Genomic DNA, 19,025 nt, shown 5'->3' with positions numbered 1-19,025 from the left:
TGCAAGTAAAGACAAAGAACAAAGTCTTTGGTCAGTTCGCTGACGATGAAATCGAAAGAAGCGATCGACACCAGGAAGTACAGAAAATGAGTAGCCCTGGAAACTAATTTATAAAATTAACTCCTAGGGACTTGGACTGGACTGGAATCAACTGGACTAGGACTGGACTGAACTCAAGCAATGAAGGAATGAATGGGAGACTTGAAAGGAATACAAAAACACCAAAATAGACGCAACCTCATTCCCAGGGTTCTCTCTCTTGCTTCGAGAAAGAACCCTGGTTGCGGCTGGTCTCGTGGAAATGTGTGTCAATAAATTGTGCAGCGGGGGTAGGTCCTCTACTAAATTTTGGCGACTGGACGATGAAATACTATCTGGAGTAGGGAGAAAATTCTTGCTTCAAAATGGCGCTTAACTTTCTAAGTGAGCTGCGCGCAAGCTGTGTTGCTTTTCGGCTGGTTACGATAAGATTATTTTGAAGGCAAACAGGTTATTTGCTTAGAGAGTTTGTACTTGAAAAAAGACTTGCTCGCCGTCCTTCCCGCAACAGGATACGGATAGTCTATCTCGATTTGCACGTGCACAATCTGCTTGTCGTAAATTTGCATACTCATGAGTGGAAGAGATAATGCAAAAGTCAGGTTTACATGAAGCACCACCCAGGAAGCAGTTTAAAAATTGTTATAATGGTATTTCCCGCTTTGCTCTATGTTTTTGAAGTATGAGCAGATTCCGTGCGATTCCGTGCAGTTCTATGAGGTAGATCTACCCAACAGGCAATGACAGAGCTTATAGACAAAATATCATTTGCAATTAAAAGGAATGAGTATACTAGTGGAATATTTTTAGACCTTTCCAAAGCATTCGATACTATTAGTCATGAGACATAACTGCAGCATAAACTAGAACATTATGGGGTTAGAGGGACTGCATTGGAATGGTTAAAAAATTGTCTAACGAACAGGAAGCAACTGGTAAACTATGCCTGTCAAGTCGGATGTTCGAATTGTTACATGTGGCGTGCTGCAGGGATCGGCTCTTGGTCCCTTGGTACTGTTGATCTATGTAAATGACATTTCAGAAAACTCACTCTTATCATTTTTACTTTTTGCAGACGACACAAATTTGTTTTACAGTCACAGAAATCCTGAAATATTAAATCAGATTGCAAATCAGAAAATGTGTTAAGTTGCCAATTGGCTTAGAACTAACAATTTTTTTAAAATATTAGCAAAACTCACTTTATTATTTTTAAAACCGAAAACAAAGAGAAACCAAGTAACTTTGAAATTAAAATCAACAAAGAAACTTTTGAACAAGTAAACAGTACAAAGTTTTTGGGATTAATAATGGAAAAGAGCTACCCTGGAAACAACATATTAAAAAAGTGGAAACAAAAATATCAAGAGTGTTAGGTATAATGATCAGAGCAAGGCATTATAATTACCATCTATACCCCTATCAATACTTGACACATTGTAACATTCTTTGGGTATAAGTATTTATTCAACAAGACTTACAAGTATTTACAAAATTCAAAAGAAATTGAAGGAATTATGACATTCTCTAAATATAGACAGGAATCAAGGCCATTATTTTTGTCATTAGGACTACTGAATATACACGAGTTAAATACGTATACGATAGCCTTATATAAATTTGAAATCTCACTTGTATGGAAATCTACCGTCAGCTTTATGAAATTACTTTTCAATGGCACTATTCACATGAATAATACTGGAACTTCAAAAACAATTACACATAAGCTACAAAAGAATAAATTATGGTACATTTTTAATTAAGAACGGAGGAGCAAAGATATGGAACAGCTTGTACAAAATTAAAGAAAATTAAATCTAATGAAAACAAACAATTTGCTTCACAACGGTGTGATTCTGACCTGGAAAACCGTGAGGATAGTAAGAGCCGTTTTAATAGATAGTAATATTTTATCTATAAAGTATATAGCTACATGTTATTGAATTTAATTAAGCCGTCGTCATTAATGTAATTTTAATCGACTTTAGTATTGTAACAAAGGGGAGATCTCCTTAGAAAGCTGTGACAAGGTTGCAGAGATCTTCCTGCTACTAGATATGTTTTGCAGTCTTAAACAACTTTAAGAAAAAAATGAGTGGCGAAATAAATGAAGAAATAAGGAAATAGTTCCAAAAATAATAAAACCTTAAAGTCGTCATGGTCAGACTTCTGTTTCTGCAAAGTTAAGGGGAAGGAGACTCACTATATTATCGCTAATTCCTGTTTCGGAACCTTTTTCGTGTTTTGCAGAAAAATCTACAAAAGGCTTACAAAAATTATCATCTGCTTCTTGTTTGATAGCAAATTGCTGTAGTACATGCCACATACGTGCAAAATGCTGTTTTATGGTTTCACCTCTATAAACATCAAAACAAAGAGATTCTGGCTGATGTAGATTATAGCAATGTCCTTCACTTTCCAGAGAAAGCTGAGGAAATGACCAAAAACGCGATCGCTTCTCGTCCGAAGCTTCGTCAACAGATCCATCGAGAAACTGCTTAACAATTATCATAACATTGGCAACAACTGTCGGGACATCTTCTTTGGACCATATGTTGTCCTCTTCAATATCTGGGTGTTCACTGCATCTAAGGGAGTACAGCGCCAAAACCACCGATTGAAAAACATGAGATTTCAGGAACGGCCTGTGACCAAGGCATTCACCTAGTTCGACAAACCTCTCACCTTCTGGGACTTTCATATCATAGTATTTGTTTAGTCCAAATTTTATTTTGATTTATTTTTGCGTTCACTTCCTTTTTGGACACTACGTGACTACTTATATCATGTTAGTTTCGGATGGTCACATGACCACAGCAAAAGCAGATCACCACGTGTTTTCAAGTGTAGTGTTATAGAGCAAATGTTTTGAATTTCTCATCGATTGCATCGCACAGAATGTAAGTAGTCTTGCTCTTTAGTGTCGCTTTAGGTTTATTTAGGTTTTCTTTAGGTTTATTTGTCATTTTTGCTTATTTTATGTTCAGTTTTCACCGTTCATGACCAGTGATCACCGATCGAACCAAGCACGAGAAACTTGGCGATTAAAGACAGATTAATAGTCCAATCAACGCGTCGAAATTTCTGCGTCGACCCCAACATTGTGAAAAATTCTACAAAGTACGAAGAGAAAACTGTGTTTTCACCTGGATTCTCGAGAAAACGAACGCTCCGAACCGACCGAACGGAATCGCAGGAATCTCTGGACTGGACCGCGCGATAGTGGATCGCGGAATGGACCCTGAGGACTCAGCGAAAGGAGCAGTTGGATACTCCCTACGCCAGGACCCCGTACCAAATACTCAAATTGATTTTGGTGAACTTGTGTATCAACGCGAAATAAGCGAACAACGCAGACTTGCATCTTTGTGGAACAAGGAATCTAAAGAAGTTGCCTTTGAAACACAGCAGCTCCAAACTCTCCTCTACACTAATTGGGAGCACTTGTCCGCCCGCAAAATAGTAGATCGTTTAGCTATCATTTGGAAATCCTTTGAGACTGTACACTCGAAGTACCTGCCAGGCATACGTGACAGCAAACGACTACAAGAAGTACAGCAAAGGTTCAAGTCCCTCAAAGAACAGATGATGTTTACAATAGAAGAATGCGAAACCCAAATACGGACTGATCAAGAAACACAAAAACGTGATGATGAACGCTCCATTAAAAGTCACAAGTCGCACCAGTCTCAGAGCTCCACTACTTCAAGATCCTCTTCGTCGTCCCGGAAAGAAAGGTTTAGAGCCATGCTTTTAGCAAAAAAGAAATTGGAGTTAGCGAAGAGTAGGGCACAAGAGGAAGCTGAGTTGGCGAAGAGTAAGGCTCAACAAGAAGCCGAATTGGTCAAAGCAGAGCATGAGCGGAGCGCAAAGAAGGAATTGAGACTACTCGAGGACGAAGCCGTTCTAGCTGAGCTGGACTGGAAGATTGAAAATGAGTTCGACGAGGAAACTGGTGTTGTTAATGGTGTGGACAATATTGTTCAGACAACCTATCCCATTGAGGAGAAACCACTGGGACAGTCACCTCAAATTCAACTTGATGATTCAGAACCCCGAACACCAAAAATCCCAGCACCGACACCCAAACCTTCACTGCCTCTTATACCTGTCAGTTGCTCCACCCCCCAAGACACAGCACCTGGTTCGTGCAAGGAAAAGCCAGCCACTGAGGTCAAATCCAATATTGCCGATACTGCAAACAAGGGAGCACTGCCAGTCACTGAATGCCAGCAGCCACCATACCAAGCCCCACGAACCTTCCAGTATAGACCTAAGTCTCAGCCAGAAGACAAAGTAATAGAGCAAGCCCCTAAAGACCATGTAGCAGCCATGTGGAAGGTACAGCTTCTGAACGGAATCTCTCCTACACCCTTTAATGGCAACCCAGCAGACTTCCCGTTCTTCAAAGAACAGGCACATACTCACCTTGAAAGTGAGCTACTAACTGATGCGCAGCGGGTAGAGTACTTACCGAAGTTCCTGAAAGGAGAAGCCTTGGAGGTCATCAAAAGAAACCGAGGCTCCTCCTATAGTGAGCTAATGAAGATCTTAGAGGAACGCTTTGGTCGCCCTATTCAGGTGACGCAAGCCTGCATCGAAGAGTTAGTCTCAGGCCCCAAACTTGCCTATGGTGACAACATGGGTCTGCTTAATTTTGCCGAGAAGCTGAACACTTCAACCAAGGTTCTGAAGGGAGATGTGGAACGCGAAGCAAGCGTAGCTACCAATTTGAGAAGAATCGTAAACAGACTCCCAAATGATTTAATCACCAAGTGGCAGACCGAAAACTACGAGATTGTTAGCCGTGGTGGAACTGCACGACTAAAGGACATTGCAAAATTTGTGAAAAGGCAAGCGTCAATAAGGAATGACCCAGTGTTTGGAATGCAGCCGCAAAGGGGAGAAAACAGGACAAACAAGTCCCCCCCCAAAGCTTCTAAAGGATCGGACCTGCCCACGAAAAATGCTACGATCAACGCCACATCGCTTAAGAACGCCCCCAAGAAAGAGAACTCTGCAAACTGTGCAATTTGCAAGTCTACTCCCCACCGACTCCAGGAGTGCCCAATCGTCAAACAGTGTGACCGTGTAGCCGTGCGTCGACAATATGCAGCATCGTATGGGTTCTGCTTTAACTGTGGTTGCCATAATCCCGATCACAGTGGTACTTCCTGTCCTGAGCCACCAGCTTGTTCTCTGTGTCCTGGACACCACTTACCAATACTGCATAGGGACAACAACAATGGACGCAGAACTCCTGGAAACAAGAACACTCATAACCCCACTAACCGATACAGTACTCCGACTGCTGACCCAATAACCCGGCAACCACAAATGGAGCAAGGCACAAGACAGCCGCCCAGCGACAGGCCACAGACTTCGATTACATCTGCCGGTGTCAGCACCACAAGAGCCCAAGTTTTGTTAAATGTAGTTCCTGTAACCATTACTGCAGAGAACGGTGGTTCCCTTTCTACATATGCATTTCTTGACAATGGCTGTACCGATACCCTCATTGACAAAGAGCTTGCTGATCATCTTGACCTGAAAGGGATCTCGGAGCAAATCGGGATTAAGACTATTACGAACAGCGAGGAGCTGGTGGAGAGTCGACGCGTTTCCTTTACTCTCAGTCCTGTAGAAGCATACGGTGAAGACATTGATGTTAATGAAGCTTACGTTCTCCCTGACCTGAATCAATCAGAACGAGTTTTGCCGGGGACAGTAGATGTCCATAAGTATCCGCACCTTCAAGACCTTACATTCCCAGTGGTGGACTTTGAACGAGTCTCGATCATTGTGGGGAGTAACGTCCCTGTTGCACACTTGCAGAAGGAAGTCAGAATCCCGAAAGACAACAAGAGCGGCCTCTACGGTTATCGGTACCCTCTCGGTTGGAGCATTTCAGGTCCATTGACTATCGCTGGGACAAGAAGAGCTGAGCTCAATTTCATCTCTGTTGGACACAAACCTGACGACTTTGTTGAAAGGTTTTGGAAGATCGAAGACTATGGAACATTGAAAGCAGGAGAGAAGCCCTTATCTGTGGAAGACAAACGAGCCCTAAAAATCATTGAAGAAACTACTACCCTTGTAGACGGGCATTATGAAGTTGGCCTACTATGGAAGGAAGATCAGCCAAAGCTGCCAAACAATCGCATTTTAGCTGAAAGACGAGCAGAATTGCTTAGACGACGCCTGACCAAGGCAGGAAATGAGCAAATGGCTGCTAAGTACCGTGGAGTCATGACTGAGTACATCTCGAAGGGTTATGCACGCAAATTGTCCCCTGAAGAAGCAGCTAGAGAAAGCTCGATAACTTGGTACTTACCTCATCATCCAGTGACTAATCCCAACAAACCTGACAAGCTCCGTATCGTCTTCGATGCCGCATCTGAGTATGAAGGAACATCTCTAAACAAGAATCTCGTTCAAGGGCCAGACATGACAAACAGTCTCGTTGGTGTGCTGCTGCGATTTCGACAGGGGCATGTAGGGGTAGCCGCTGATGTCGAGGCAATGTTTCATCAAGTGCGTGTGCGTAAACAAGATCAAGAAGCTCTACGATTCCTCTGGTGGACAGATGATTACGACAAACCCCCGGATGTCTATGTTATGGAAGTACACATATTTGGAGCAACCTCGTCCCCTTGCGTTGCAAATTGGGCCCTGAGAAGAACAGCCAGTGACAATGCTGAAAGGTTCAACCCGCAAGTTGTTGCAACTGTTGACAGGAACTTTTATGTTGACGATGCTCTGCCATCCTTCAGTGAGGAGAATACAGCATCTACTGTAGCATCGGACCTAGTGAAAATCCTGAATCACGGTGGCTTCAACCTTACGAAATTCATGACGAACAGTAAGAATGTTTTGGCAACCATTCCCACCGAGAAAAGAGCCACACCAGATCTGAATCTTGACTTAGACGAACTGCCAGTGGAAAGGGCGCTAGGGATTCGCTGGTTTGCTGAAACAGATGAGCTTGGATTTGACATCAAGAACTTGAATCGACCCGAAACAAAGCGTGGAGTACTGTCCGCCGTTTGTTCCCTGTATGACCCTCTTGGGTTTGCTGCGCCTGTGGCCCTTACTGCCAGAGTAATTATCCAGGATATGTGGAAGGCTAAGGTAGACTGGGACCAGCCACTCGAAGAAAACTTCTTAGCCAGATGGAAGTCTTGGACCTCACAGCTGTCATCCCTCTCTGCACTGCGCATCCCACGTTGCTACTTGCCAGCTGGAACAGATGCTTCCAAATGCAAACTACAGCTGCATATCTTCTCTGATGCCTCTGAAATTGGCTACGGTGCATCTGCGTATCTAAGAGTCGAGAATCCAGATGGGTCTATTCACTGCTCGTTTGTTGTGGGGAAAGCAAGAAATGCACCTGTCAAGTTCACAAGCATTCCAAGGCTTGAACTCCAAGCTGCTGTTCTGTCTACACGCTTGAATAAGATGCTGAGAGAAGAGTTGGACCTTCCTATTCAGAGCACCAAGTTCTGGACAGACAGCGAAATAGTTCTCCACTACTTGAAGAATGAAAGGCGTCGTTTCCAGACCTATGTCGCTAATCGAGTCGAAGAAATCAGAGGAAACTCACAGCCAGACGACTGGAACCACGTGCCAGGTGTCTTGAACCCAGCCGACGATGCGTCACGTGGCTTGAACCCCTCTGAGCTAAACCTTGATCACCGCTGGCTACGAGGACCAGAGTTCTTATGGCAACCTGAATCCTTTTGGCCCAACGCAAGCCTTCGAGAAGTCCCCGATGAAGGCCTAGAGCTTAAGAAAGAAACTCATGCTAACTGTACTGACATAAACACCAATGTCAAGACCCGCCAGGCAAGCGTACAGTCTAATTGCCCCCCCGCCACACCTGTTGAGACCACCATGCAACAAATAATAAGCACCTCCTCTGATTGGAACCGTCTCAGACGTCAAGTGGCTTGGCTCACACGCTTCACTCATTTCATCCGTGACCGGAAGACTGTCCACACAGGTCATCTGACTTTAGAAGATTACGATGCTGCTACCTTATCCATCGCAAAGATCGTCCAGCACGCAGCCTACGATCAAGAGATCAAGGATCTAAAGACCAGGGGCGAAGTCAGGGGATCCAGTAAGATCGCTAGTTTGAACCCAATGCAAGACGACCATGGTGTTTTGAGAGTCAAGGGACGTATAGCATCACCACCAGCTGCTGACACTGCCAGGAATCAAATAATACTGCCCAGAGATCATCCAGCGACAGTCCTGATGGTCCGCCACACCCATGCATCAATTGGTCACCTGGGGCGTGAACACCTCATAGCAAGGGCTCGAGAGACGTTCTGGATCCCACAAATAAGGGTGTTAACACGTTCTGTCCTGGGTCGGTGTCTTGTTTGTAAGAAGTTGAATGCCAAGCCGATGACTCAGCAAATGGCTCCCCTGCCAAGAAGCCGGATGATGGCGTACGAACCCCCATTCTCCTACACAGGAATGGATCTATTCGGTCCTTTATACGTCAAGCATGGAAGAGGAACAGCCAAACGGTGGTGCTGCTTATTTACCTGCCTGACGACACGTAGTGTACATCTTGAATTGGTTCACTCGATGGACACAAACGACTTCATAATGTGTCTGCGACGATTTATAAACCGTCGTGGTGAAGTGACTGAACTAAGGTGTGACAGAGGATCAAATTTTGTCGGCGGTGAACGAGAGCTGAGAGAGTCGATCGAGCAGTGGAACCAGCAACAAATTGTGCAAGAGCTTCTACAACGAGGGTGCAAATGGGTCTTCCAGCCGCCAACTGCCTCTAGCATGTCTGGGATTTGGGAGCGGATGGTGCGAAGTGCTAAGACTGTTCTGAAGTCTATCCTAGGGACCCAAGTAGTTACGGAAGCAGTTCTTCAGACGCTGTTGACTGAAGTTGAACGAGTGTTAAATGGGCGAGCGCTCACCGCCAATTCAGACGACCCAAATGACCTTCAGCCACTCACGCCAGCGCATTTCTTAATGCAGAGGAAGACTATCTGCCTACCCCCTGGCATATTTGAGAAAGCAGATCAGTATCACAGAAGGAAATGGAGGCAGGTACAATTTCTGGCAGACCTATTTTGGAAGAGGTGGTTGCGTGAGTATTTACCTACCCTGCAAGCCCGAGGAAAGTGGAGAAAGGTCTTACCTAACTTGAAGCCGAAGGCCCTTGTCCTGTTAGTTGATGACAACGTGCCGAGAGGATGCTGGAAACTTGGACGAGTCCTAGAGGTCTTCCCTGGCCCCGACGGCCTGGTGCGCACAGCGAAAGTCAAGACAAAGGACTCTGTGTTCATCCGACCTATTCAGAAGCTATGCCTACTGGAGAACGATCTTGAGAATAATTAGTCTAGGCTAGTGACGTTGGGCCTACCTACTGGGTTGTCCCAAGGCCGGCGGAATGTTTAGTCCAAATTTTATTTTGATTTATTTTTGCGTTCACTTCCTTTTTGGACACTACGTGACTACTTATATCATGTTAGTTTCGGATGGTCACATGACCACAGCAAAAGCAGATCACCACGTGTTTTCAAGTGTAGTGTTATAGAGCAAATGTTTTGAATTTCTCATCGATTGCATCGCACAGAATGTAAGTAGTCTTGCTCTTTAGTGTCGCTTTAGGTTTATTTAGGTTTTCTTTAGGTTTATTTGTCATTTTTGCTTATTTTATGTTCAGTTTTCACCGTTCATGACCAGTGATCACCGATCGAACCAAGCACGAGAAACTTGGCGATTAAAGACAGATTAATAGTCCAATCAACGCGTCGAAATTTCTGCGTCGACCCCAACAGTATTGAAGTTCTTTGATAGGACGAAGCATGCCTTGCAATCTTATCCCACGTTCTTTGTCCTCCGAGGCTGCAACAGTTGCCATTTTCCTGTCAGAAAAGTATTGGAAATGACAGTTTGGAGGCTATGATTGTGATCACTTTAAAAATGTTTCTCTTCATATGACCAACTATCAACACTTAATTGCAATTAAGGATAATGGAGTTTCTTGTTATGAATTTAACAGATGAGCATATCTCAATTACTGAAAAACTACCATATGCTTTTTGCAAACTTTGCTGAATAATCTTTGCTTTTACAATTCGCCTCATAATCAGCCATTTTCGCAAAACAGTAATTTCTAGCATACATTATTTGGAAAGGTACGGACTCTATTCAGACCAGGGAGGGGCTTTTTGAGCCCCCCTCAGTAAAAAGCTGATCACCAAAACTTTGCGAATTTTCCTTGAAATTTTAAATTTGTCTAAACGTTTACGTCAACTTTGACGTGGCCATTAAAAAAGGATTTATTTTTGATTTTAGTTATTAAATAATAGCATTACACTTAATTATAATTTGGCAATATTTTATCAAATTTACTATCACTTTAAGTGTGATCCAGGCTTTTTAGCAACTGATTTGAGAAAAAACTTGAATTTAAAATGACCAAATGGCAGATCTTGGTTCAATTTTGAACAGCGTTTATTTCTCTCGGAATTTCAAAACTTGCGAATTTTTTTGCTTCATGAGCATCCTTTTAATTTCTATCACGATTACCTCCATTCATACGGGTTTCAAAGGAAACTTAACATACTTAATAAATTCAAAATGGCAGATCCAAGAAGGCGGATAGTTCCAGATCATTTTTAAATCATAAATGATGTCATTGTGGCATCACTGATACTGTTAAAGATTATTAATGTGTTAACCAATTTCTTGATTTTGTCAGACACCTTACTATTTAAGTATTTCTTGCTTTGAAGGGAAAATCGATGGAATTTAGATTCTGCCAAAAAAAGAGAATATGACGTCAAATCTCGTCATTGTGGCAATCAGGGTATGCCTTGATGTTGAAAATGACGAGTACATTATTCTGTGTAGTTTTAGTGGGAGTAGTATCATGAGCGGTTTAGGCCCCGCTCGGTCGCAGGAAACAAAAAACAACCCGCACTGAATAAGGTTAAAGTAAGCTGAAAAGACAGCACCAGGAACGGGGACCATTGTTGACCACATGACCCAATCGTTCTAGTCCAACCTCAGTTGGCATTGCTTTCCGTTTAAAAAGGCCGAGTGTGACATAGCGGGCGCGATCCATTCGACAAAAATTTCCGGGCAGAGGTTTGAAAATTACGTGGGGAAGAATGGATCTCGACGGCGACCGGTCTCGTTTCATTCCTCTCTTCAACAGAAACTCAGAAACGCGTTAACGGGCAATCGGGATATAAACCGTCAGCTTCGGTGTGAGGTAGCAACCTACTGGTTGTAACAGACCTCATTAAATGCTTGCTGAGGACGAATTAAGTGAGTATTTGTTGAAGAAAACTAATTATTCGAAGAATAAAACAATAGAGTCGGAGGCTGAAATGTCAACATTTTCGTACGAATTGGTTTTGGCGGTAATAGTCCCAGTCGAGATGCGAACACAGACTGACTTACTTGGATTTTTTTTGCAAAAAGCAACAAGTAAATACACCAAAAACTTACCTGCCAAGCTTGCCTCTCGTGAGATAGCAAATTTTCTAGCATGGGTACAGTTATGTCACAAAACTGCACCGGTAGCCGGACTGAAGCCGCCAATTTTTGCCAAATGGTAAACACCCAGGAAGTATCGAACCGTGAGGAACTGGGGATGAGAATGGGTCGGAATCGTCGAATGGAACGGTCATTTCCCGATCAGACCAGCCCAAGCGGCAAAAGTGGTCCACCTCGAAAGGTGGACCAGTTTTTTCGAAACTTTTCCGGTTGGACCGAACCGATCCATTGGGTTTTGGACTGAAATTACCGGATATTTTAGTTGAATGGATCGTGCCCAGCATATGTGGGCATCAAGGGTAACGAATATGCAATGCACAGTTAACATTTACTGCCCCTGCTTTTGGAATCTGTACTTTTTTCTGGTCCAAACAACGAATGGGTTGATATAGCGCACTATAAAATTACCTTCGAAGTCCTTCCAGCCACATCATACGATTTTCATCTACGGAATACAGGGAACTGTCTATTCTCATATCAGCGCTGGGATCTTGTAAGGCTATCTGGTTGAGAATTTTGAAAAAACGAATGGAAATTTTGACTGGATGATCGATGTCCATGGTAGAAAGCCACATTCGTTCAGCAAAAGTGCTATCCAGGAGAACGTCATGATAGATTTTTGTGAGAACTGTATCCAAGCAATTTTTCTTACTCAAAAGCTCACGCTGCCAAGACGAACCCATGTGTGAAGTACACAATTCATCCAAGTCACCGTCATAAATCTCTCTCAAGTCCATTGCCAGTACAAGATCCACGGTCAGTTTCAGGTTTTCTCCATTTTCTCCATTTTCCTTGTTGTAGTTAAACTGCATCATCAAAGCTGGTCCATTTTCTCTTGTTCCACTACATGCAGGACTCGCAAACCCACCGTGTTGCCAATCGGGTAAAAGTGTCAATTTTATCAAGGCATCATTTACAACACGGCAAAATCTTAAATAAACATTCCATGGCGACATTCCAGTTTCCACTTCTTCCTCATCGTCGTCGCCGTCGTCGTCGTCGTCGTCGTCGTCGTCGTCGTCGTCGTCGCCCTCCTCCTCCTCCTCCTCCTCCTCCTTCTGCACCGCATCGTTGTTCTCCTCGTAATCATCACCATCACCATCTTCTTCTGTGTTTATATTAAATATCACATCAACCACGTCGACAGGAACTACTCCAGTGTCTGATAAACTGGCATGTTCTTTTAAACGTTCAAAATGTTTTTGCCCTTGCGGGTAGAACTTAACGCCTAATATTTTTTTCGACCTGTTCTCCGAGAGATTCCACTGAAAGGCAAAATCCATTTCATCAGGTTGTCCAACCTGTAGACAAGAAAGGGCAAGGCGATGAAAAGTGATAACAATTTTGAAGAGATTTGAGCTGCTGTATTTACAAGCGGCACGACTGAACTGGATGGTCTACGTGGTGTACTGAGCACACCAGGCCCGCGCACAAAGATCAATGCATATATCTAAGATTTCCGAGGGAGAATGGGGCTTTTGTTAATTTTCTGGAAGATATATAGAAGCAAACAACACGCGCCATCACTCAAGTTCCTTAATTATTACACTGCCACACGGTTATACTTCCTCTATACACGCCTAAACGCTGTGGGATCACTGTTTCAAACTGGTAAGCAAACACTCTTTCAGAGTCAACTGGGGTGATAATGTTCTTGAAGACACTGGCATGTAACATTACATAAGTGTTAGATATCTCCGTTAAAGTCAGCTCAAGATCAAGCTCTTCAAGAACAAAGCTTGCACCGTTTCATCGCATTTGTATGCACGAGCACCATATTTAAAAAAATAGAGGTTTACAAAAAAATAACTGGGGGTCGGCCCATAATTAGTTGACAGTCATATTCGCCTCAGTGTAACTATATCTGTCAGGATTATATATCGTTAGTGTAACTATCCCAGGCCGACAGAATACCAGCTTTTGGCCATGTGTGGGCCAACTTAAATCGGCCAAGTTAGGTTATCGTTTCTTGTCATAATAAAGTTCGTTTTCGGTCGGAGCTATTTCGGTCACCGACTGTCGATACGACCTGTCGGAGCCGTTTTTTACTTTTGCCCATTTCTCTCCTGAGAAAAACAAAATACCTCACTGCTCTAAGATCCCAATCGGCTTTTTTCCGCCCTTTTGTGCGAAGTGAGAAGGCTAAATGGGAGCATATAGGTAGAAAAGTACAAAGTTCAACGTTAGATTTGAAAACAAACTGAAGCTGGTTACGGATTTTTGGCGACAGCTTATATTTTCAATTAGTCACTGCATGCGCATCACAATTAACTTGGAAAACTTTTCTATATACATGTTGCAATACGGACACGAGTCATGAAATTACTTGATCAAGAAGTTCATACCAAGGATAGAGTAGACAAATACCTTAGTTCTATTGTATGAGCTTCCACACTGCAGCATTTTGCCCTTAAATAACGGCTCCTCCTTTTCTATCAGTTCACTTAATTGGTCCATCATGGAGATCATATCTGACTCAACCTTTTTGGCCAAACCTTTCCGATAATCCACCCTCCACCTTTGATCATGGTCTAATAAATTCTGCAACAATCTTTGCCGTGTTTCGTGAGATAAGTGAAGAAACCAGCTTCTGATGTTATCTGCCATCATCAGCTAATCAAATACAACAGACAAAGTATGTTTGATTAAGAACTTGCTGACACTAATATCAGTAAAATAGTAACAACAAGGGAAATATTTTCAGAACAACTGAGATTAATATACTTCTTTACTCATTTATTTTTAAAATCACTTGACGGTAACACAATCACAAATGGAAATTTCCTCTGCTTGCAAATTGCTGCGTTAGGAGATACTCCCCCCCGCAGGGATTTCGCCCAGAAGGCGAAATCCCGAGGAGGCACTCTAGTAACTCGCGCGTATATTAAGGAAAGTACTTACAGTTGAAATATACAGTCATACAGTCAATATAGAAAAAATCTCGATTTGCTTGAACAGGGGCCGCGAGGAATCGGTAGGTAATGATGACGTTTCTATTGTTTGCGCCCGCAAGTACGAAATGGTTAGGATGACGTAAAACACAAAACATCCCGAAGGAACAGCTTACAATAGGTAGATTTTGTGACACTAATTGTGCAGTCACACTTCGATACTCTTTTGCGTTACGTGTTATCAGTGACATTCTGTGGAGCAGTTGTTATGAAAGTCATGGACCAAAAGACACTCGTTAAGCGCAGATGAAGTTATAAGGTGCGTAGAACAGTGTATATTTTAACACTAAGTGAGTTTGCCAGCCACGAGTTCACAAATCTTTCACTGGAAACCTTGCCAGACACTCTTTCTCTCTCTTTGACCGGGATAAGACTCAGCCCAAAACAAGCAAGATGAGTGAATGATTCAACGGCTAGCTTATCACTAGCAGAACGATAGACGATTACAGAAATTCGCCGACCATCAAATTCTGTGCTGACTTATTCCCTGCTCACAGATGTCCTTCCGCTATAAAGTTTAATATAACGGACTAGAATGCGCGAGCGTGAATTAATTAAACGTCCTTTTAAGTTCTAAGGCTTACTTTCCGGCAAATGAAATGAACTAAATGTAAAAAGTGACATAGAGATAGCCGGAAAATTAAACTTCTAATTAAATCTTTCTATGGTTTAGAATAAACTATTCTTGAAACTGAGAATGATTATGTTTTGATCAAAGCTGTGTAAATCGAACCGAAACCGGCATGGAATCTTGCGTTTATTTCCTGTATTTATCTCACCTACTGTAAGGAATATGTGTGAACATCTTCAGTATGAATCGGTTTATTTGAAAGAGCTACACAAGGAGCAAGAATACTATATACAGAGCGGGCGCAGCTGTAGTGTCAACTATTACTAGTTTAGAATAGAAAAAAGAATGACCTGTTTAATTTCACAGATAGCTACAGATCTTAATATCCACAAAACATAATAAAGATGAATAAATATTGTCTAGAATTTCCCATTACTTGAAGACGGCTAAAAATTTCTAGAGGACCGTTCCATTTATGTACAATTTTCGAAGCTAATCTTATAAACTCCCGGCAATTTACTGAAGTTTACTTTTTCAGATTTCACTGCCCAGATTGGGCTATTTTTCATACAAAAAAGGAAACCTAAATGTTTTGGATTCAAAAATGTGATGAAGAGAGGAAATCACAAAATTCTCAATATTTCGTAATAAGTTAAATTGCATCTGAACTTTTCAGGAAAATAAAACTGAAGCTCTCGTAATTTCGAAAAGACCCAAGTTCCCCTAGGATGACCGAACAGATACAAATGATATATCGCGGCTTAGAATGCATTTCCACAGACCCGGATAGCCTAAAATGTAATTTCTATGTATTTAGGAGGAAGCCGTCGTTGGGTGCCCCTGAATAAAGCTCATCATTACCTAGAAATTTATACCAAACGACTTGTTTTAAGAAGATGATGATCAGCCCAGGAAGGGGGGGTTATCTTTTCTCAGTGTCAGGTGCTATGATCATTGTACGCTGCCATGTAAAAAATTATTCATGGGGGATATTTTATCACTGCTTTGACCACTGTGACCATGACAAACAGCATTCCTTCTCTCTCTTGACGATAAAAACTTTAATTTTTAATTTTCTCTTCCAAATGGATGGATGGGGGAATTGATCGATTCATCTCACTATTGCTGGTTTGCACGTGACGTCACGGCGATCACGTTAGATGTCAAGAACAAAACCGTTTCTCTCCTCAGGGAACTTAACTCTGTTTTCATGTAAATTCTTCCAGAAAAAATTATGTTGTATTGTCATCCAACATGGCCGCCTTGTCACGTGGTTGCACACCAAGAATTTACTTCATATGGTGTCGAAACGCTCTGATATTCAAGGCATATTAAAACACAATGGAGCTTTTCTCATTTAATGGGATGTGTATAAAATGACCGGGTATCCTGCATTTTAGTTACTAACCTTTCAGCAGTATGGACTGTCGAGGCAAGAAGTTTTTAAAGGGCTGCAGGTAAAGACAAAGGACAAAGTCAAGACATTTAATTTCCAGTTCACTAAGGATGAAATCGAAAGAAGCGATCTACAATAGGAAGTACTTCAGGAAAAGAGTGGTCTTGGAAACTAATTCATAATATATAGATTTAGCCAGGGCTAAAAGCGAAGCTCCAATTAATAAATTTATAATTTAAATCAAAAAATAAACTTTTAATCTACAAATCATTTAACTTAAGGGCACATTCATGTGACGTTTGAGGGAAAGGCTAAGTTATTTTAGAGTGAAACATCTTACATCGAATTGATAACCTTATATGTACACCCAAAAATAGCAAACATCTTCGATCACATTCAAGATCACAGTAGATTAGGCCTCGAAAACAAATTCTTGGAAAACAAATCACGCCGAATTTTTTTGCGTTCGACAGGTTTACATTACAAATTCTTGCCAACAAATCTGGGGGTGTTTAAACCAACCTTTTATAATTTTTATACATCACCTTTGAGGTGAAACAGTACCATTTATCATACAGACCTCGGACAGAATGCAGTATTTCACAATTTTTCAAGACAAATTGCACTCAGTCAATATTCAGGACGATCAATCGTAAAGCGAAACCGTTCAAAAATTTCCAAAATCACCCATATGGGCAGCCGGTTCTCGTTTCTATAGTGCGAGCTGTCAGTGTGGTCGAGTGTTTGAATGAACTTTAATAGAGTTAAGCTTCAACATAATAGCGAATTTATTATTATTTTTTTGGTTATTTAATGGTTTCAGTTATAACGATGTGTAATCTTATAAAGCGTTTGATACGCGCGACATTTTTGAGTACTCCTGCAAGCGATGTTTATGGACGATGAAAACAAACGGCACCGACAAGCGATTAAAATTGCAAGAGAGACTACTAACAATCAAAAAAAGAAATATAATTCGGTGAAACATTTACAGAGATAACAATTTTCATTCATGAAGACAAGTATTAAAGTGTCTCTAAAAATCCTAAGTCTCGGCGTGAAGCTTTATAAGCCGGCTTAACGGCGCGGGTGTTTACTGTTTTCCAAGGTGAACTCCTCGAAGCAAGAAAATCGCTCAAAGTTTTCTTTCTACAGTCAAATTTATAACTAAATATTCTTCGGAACGTTTTCTTTCTATCTGTGGTGAGCAAATATATCTGAAGGCTTTTTAAAGTTCTGTAAGCTTATATCAAACCGTTCAAACCTGATACTAGGTCAGATCATTGACTCAAACTACGGCTACAAACGTGCATAAACTTGCCGCATAAACTGTCAGCGTGAATGTGCAAGACTTCATGAAATTAGATATAACAAAAACAAACATCAAATACATTAGTTACTCAGGCTTACCATTCGAGATTCAGTTCCTGAAAGCTATCAAGGAAGGCCACAGTTGCTTGAGACTTTTAAACCCTCTTACGCATTAAGCAAGGTGAAAAACGAAAACGATGCCATCCGAAATCGAATTACCAAATTTTGACAAGCGACGCGTTCCTCAACCAAAAACCCAGTAAACAAACCAGCCATGAATAACAGAAGACTCTTGATAGCAGCTGCATTTCATTTTGTACATCCAGAAGAAAAAGACAGTTAAAAACATCACAAGTTGACACAAAACTCTTCAGCTTCAGCTGTCTAAGTAAACAATTTTCAAGATGCTGCATAATTTTTTCGCATGAACTCACCTGTCAAATTTTGACCAATCAGAGTATAAAAATTGGACGTAGAGCGTGACCAACGCGTGACCATGGTAAGATAAGGTCTTCCCCGCCCCGCCTGTACTTTTAAAAAAACTGGCTGAATTTTCGCTTCCGAAGTCAGTTTGAAATCAAAATTCTAATAGTGCGGGGCCATAGTGACATAAACACAACATATTTGATATGAATCCTTGGAAAAAATAAACTTGAGCCTGCGATCATTTCAAACTGGTAATTAATCAGCGGATAACTTCAAAAAAATACTCGACCTCGATGGGTCAACACTTAAGCCCGCGGTACGGTCAGGTGATACTGGTCAGCGGATGTCCTGTTTTGACAGCTGTCAATTGATCACAACATTGATGTGAAATTAGTTTTCTCTTGGGCTCCCAAACTAGTTAAAATGTGAGAGTAAACATTGGTTTTCCTGTAGTGCGGACGGACGGTCGGTCGGCGGTCGGCGGTCGGCGGTCGGTGTACGGTCACGTGATTACCAAATTTTCTGGGATGGGTAGATTTACTTAGCAATGGGGCTCCGCCCACGCGCGCGCTTCGCGCGCGCGTGGAGCTCCGCTAAGATTACCGAGTTGGACTGGACTGGACTCAACTGGACTAGGACTTGACTAGGACTTGACTGAACTCAAACAGGAAGACTGAAAGGAATACAAAAACACCAAAACACCGTTCCCAGGTTACGTGTGGAAATGTGTGTCCATAAATTGCGCGGCGTGGAATTTAGCAAGATTTAGGAGTTAATAATTCGATTG

General features: G+C 42.0%; 4 protein-coding genes and 1 long non-coding RNA gene across 6 annotated transcripts in view; 2 read left to right on the top strand and 3 right to left on the bottom strand.

Moving 5' to 3' along the window:
* The window catches only part of LOC140934582 (uncharacterized), a 466,993-nt gene that overhangs the window by 418,422 nt on the left and 29,546 nt on the right, over nucleotides 1-19,025 (bottom strand). The window lies entirely within an intron of this gene.
* LOC140933395 (uncharacterized) overlaps nucleotides 1-19,025 on the bottom strand; it is a 31,127-nt gene that overhangs the window by 9,246 nt on the left and 2,856 nt on the right. Inside the window, exons 2-3 of one of the 2 annotated variants that reach the window (XM_073382943.1) lie at nucleotides 16,514-16,556; nucleotides 13,951-14,196 (exon numbers count right to left, since the gene is read on the bottom strand). In XM_073382943.1, the coding sequence (XP_073239044.1) occupies nucleotides 13,951-14,193 (243 nt within the window). In that variant the 5' untranslated portion in view covers nucleotides 14,194-14,196; nucleotides 16,514-16,556. The remainder of the gene's footprint in view (nucleotides 1-13,950; nucleotides 14,197-16,513; nucleotides 16,557-19,025) is intronic. The other variant, XM_073382944.1, reaches the window with a different exon arrangement.
* Nucleotides 1,526-12,866, bottom strand: LOC140933015 (uncharacterized). Its single transcript, XM_073382521.1, has 3 exons — nucleotides 11,992-12,866; nucleotides 9,859-9,941; nucleotides 1,526-2,751 (listed from the first exon to the last, which is right to left on the bottom strand). Exons 1-3 carry the CDS (start codon nucleotides 12,864-12,866, stop codon nucleotides 2,201-2,203), a joined length of 1,509 nt encoding a protein of 502 aa, XP_073238622.1. The 3' UTR covers nucleotides 1,526-2,200.
* Nucleotides 2,753-3,106, top strand: LOC140933412 (uncharacterized). The gene is made up of 2 exons (XR_012165053.1): nucleotides 2,753-2,939; nucleotides 3,027-3,106. It is a non-coding gene; the product is annotated as an uncharacterized lncRNA (long non-coding RNA).
* LOC140933392 (uncharacterized) lies at nucleotides 3,139-9,819 on the top strand. The gene is made up of 2 exons (XM_073382937.1): nucleotides 3,139-9,652; nucleotides 9,740-9,819. Exon 1 carries the CDS (start codon nucleotides 3,274-3,276, stop codon nucleotides 9,409-9,411), a length of 6,138 nt encoding a protein of 2,045 aa, XP_073239038.1. The 5' UTR covers nucleotides 3,139-3,273; the 3' UTR covers nucleotides 9,412-9,652; nucleotides 9,740-9,819.

Source organism: Porites lutea, chromosome 4, assembly GCF_958299795.1.
Source record: "Porites lutea chromosome 4, jaPorLute2.1, whole genome shotgun sequence".
Lineage (NCBI taxonomy): Eukaryota > Metazoa > Cnidaria > Anthozoa > Scleractinia > Poritidae > Porites > Porites lutea.
Note: the sequence above shows the minus strand (reverse complement) of the source record. Positions and strands in the feature narration are given on the sequence as shown.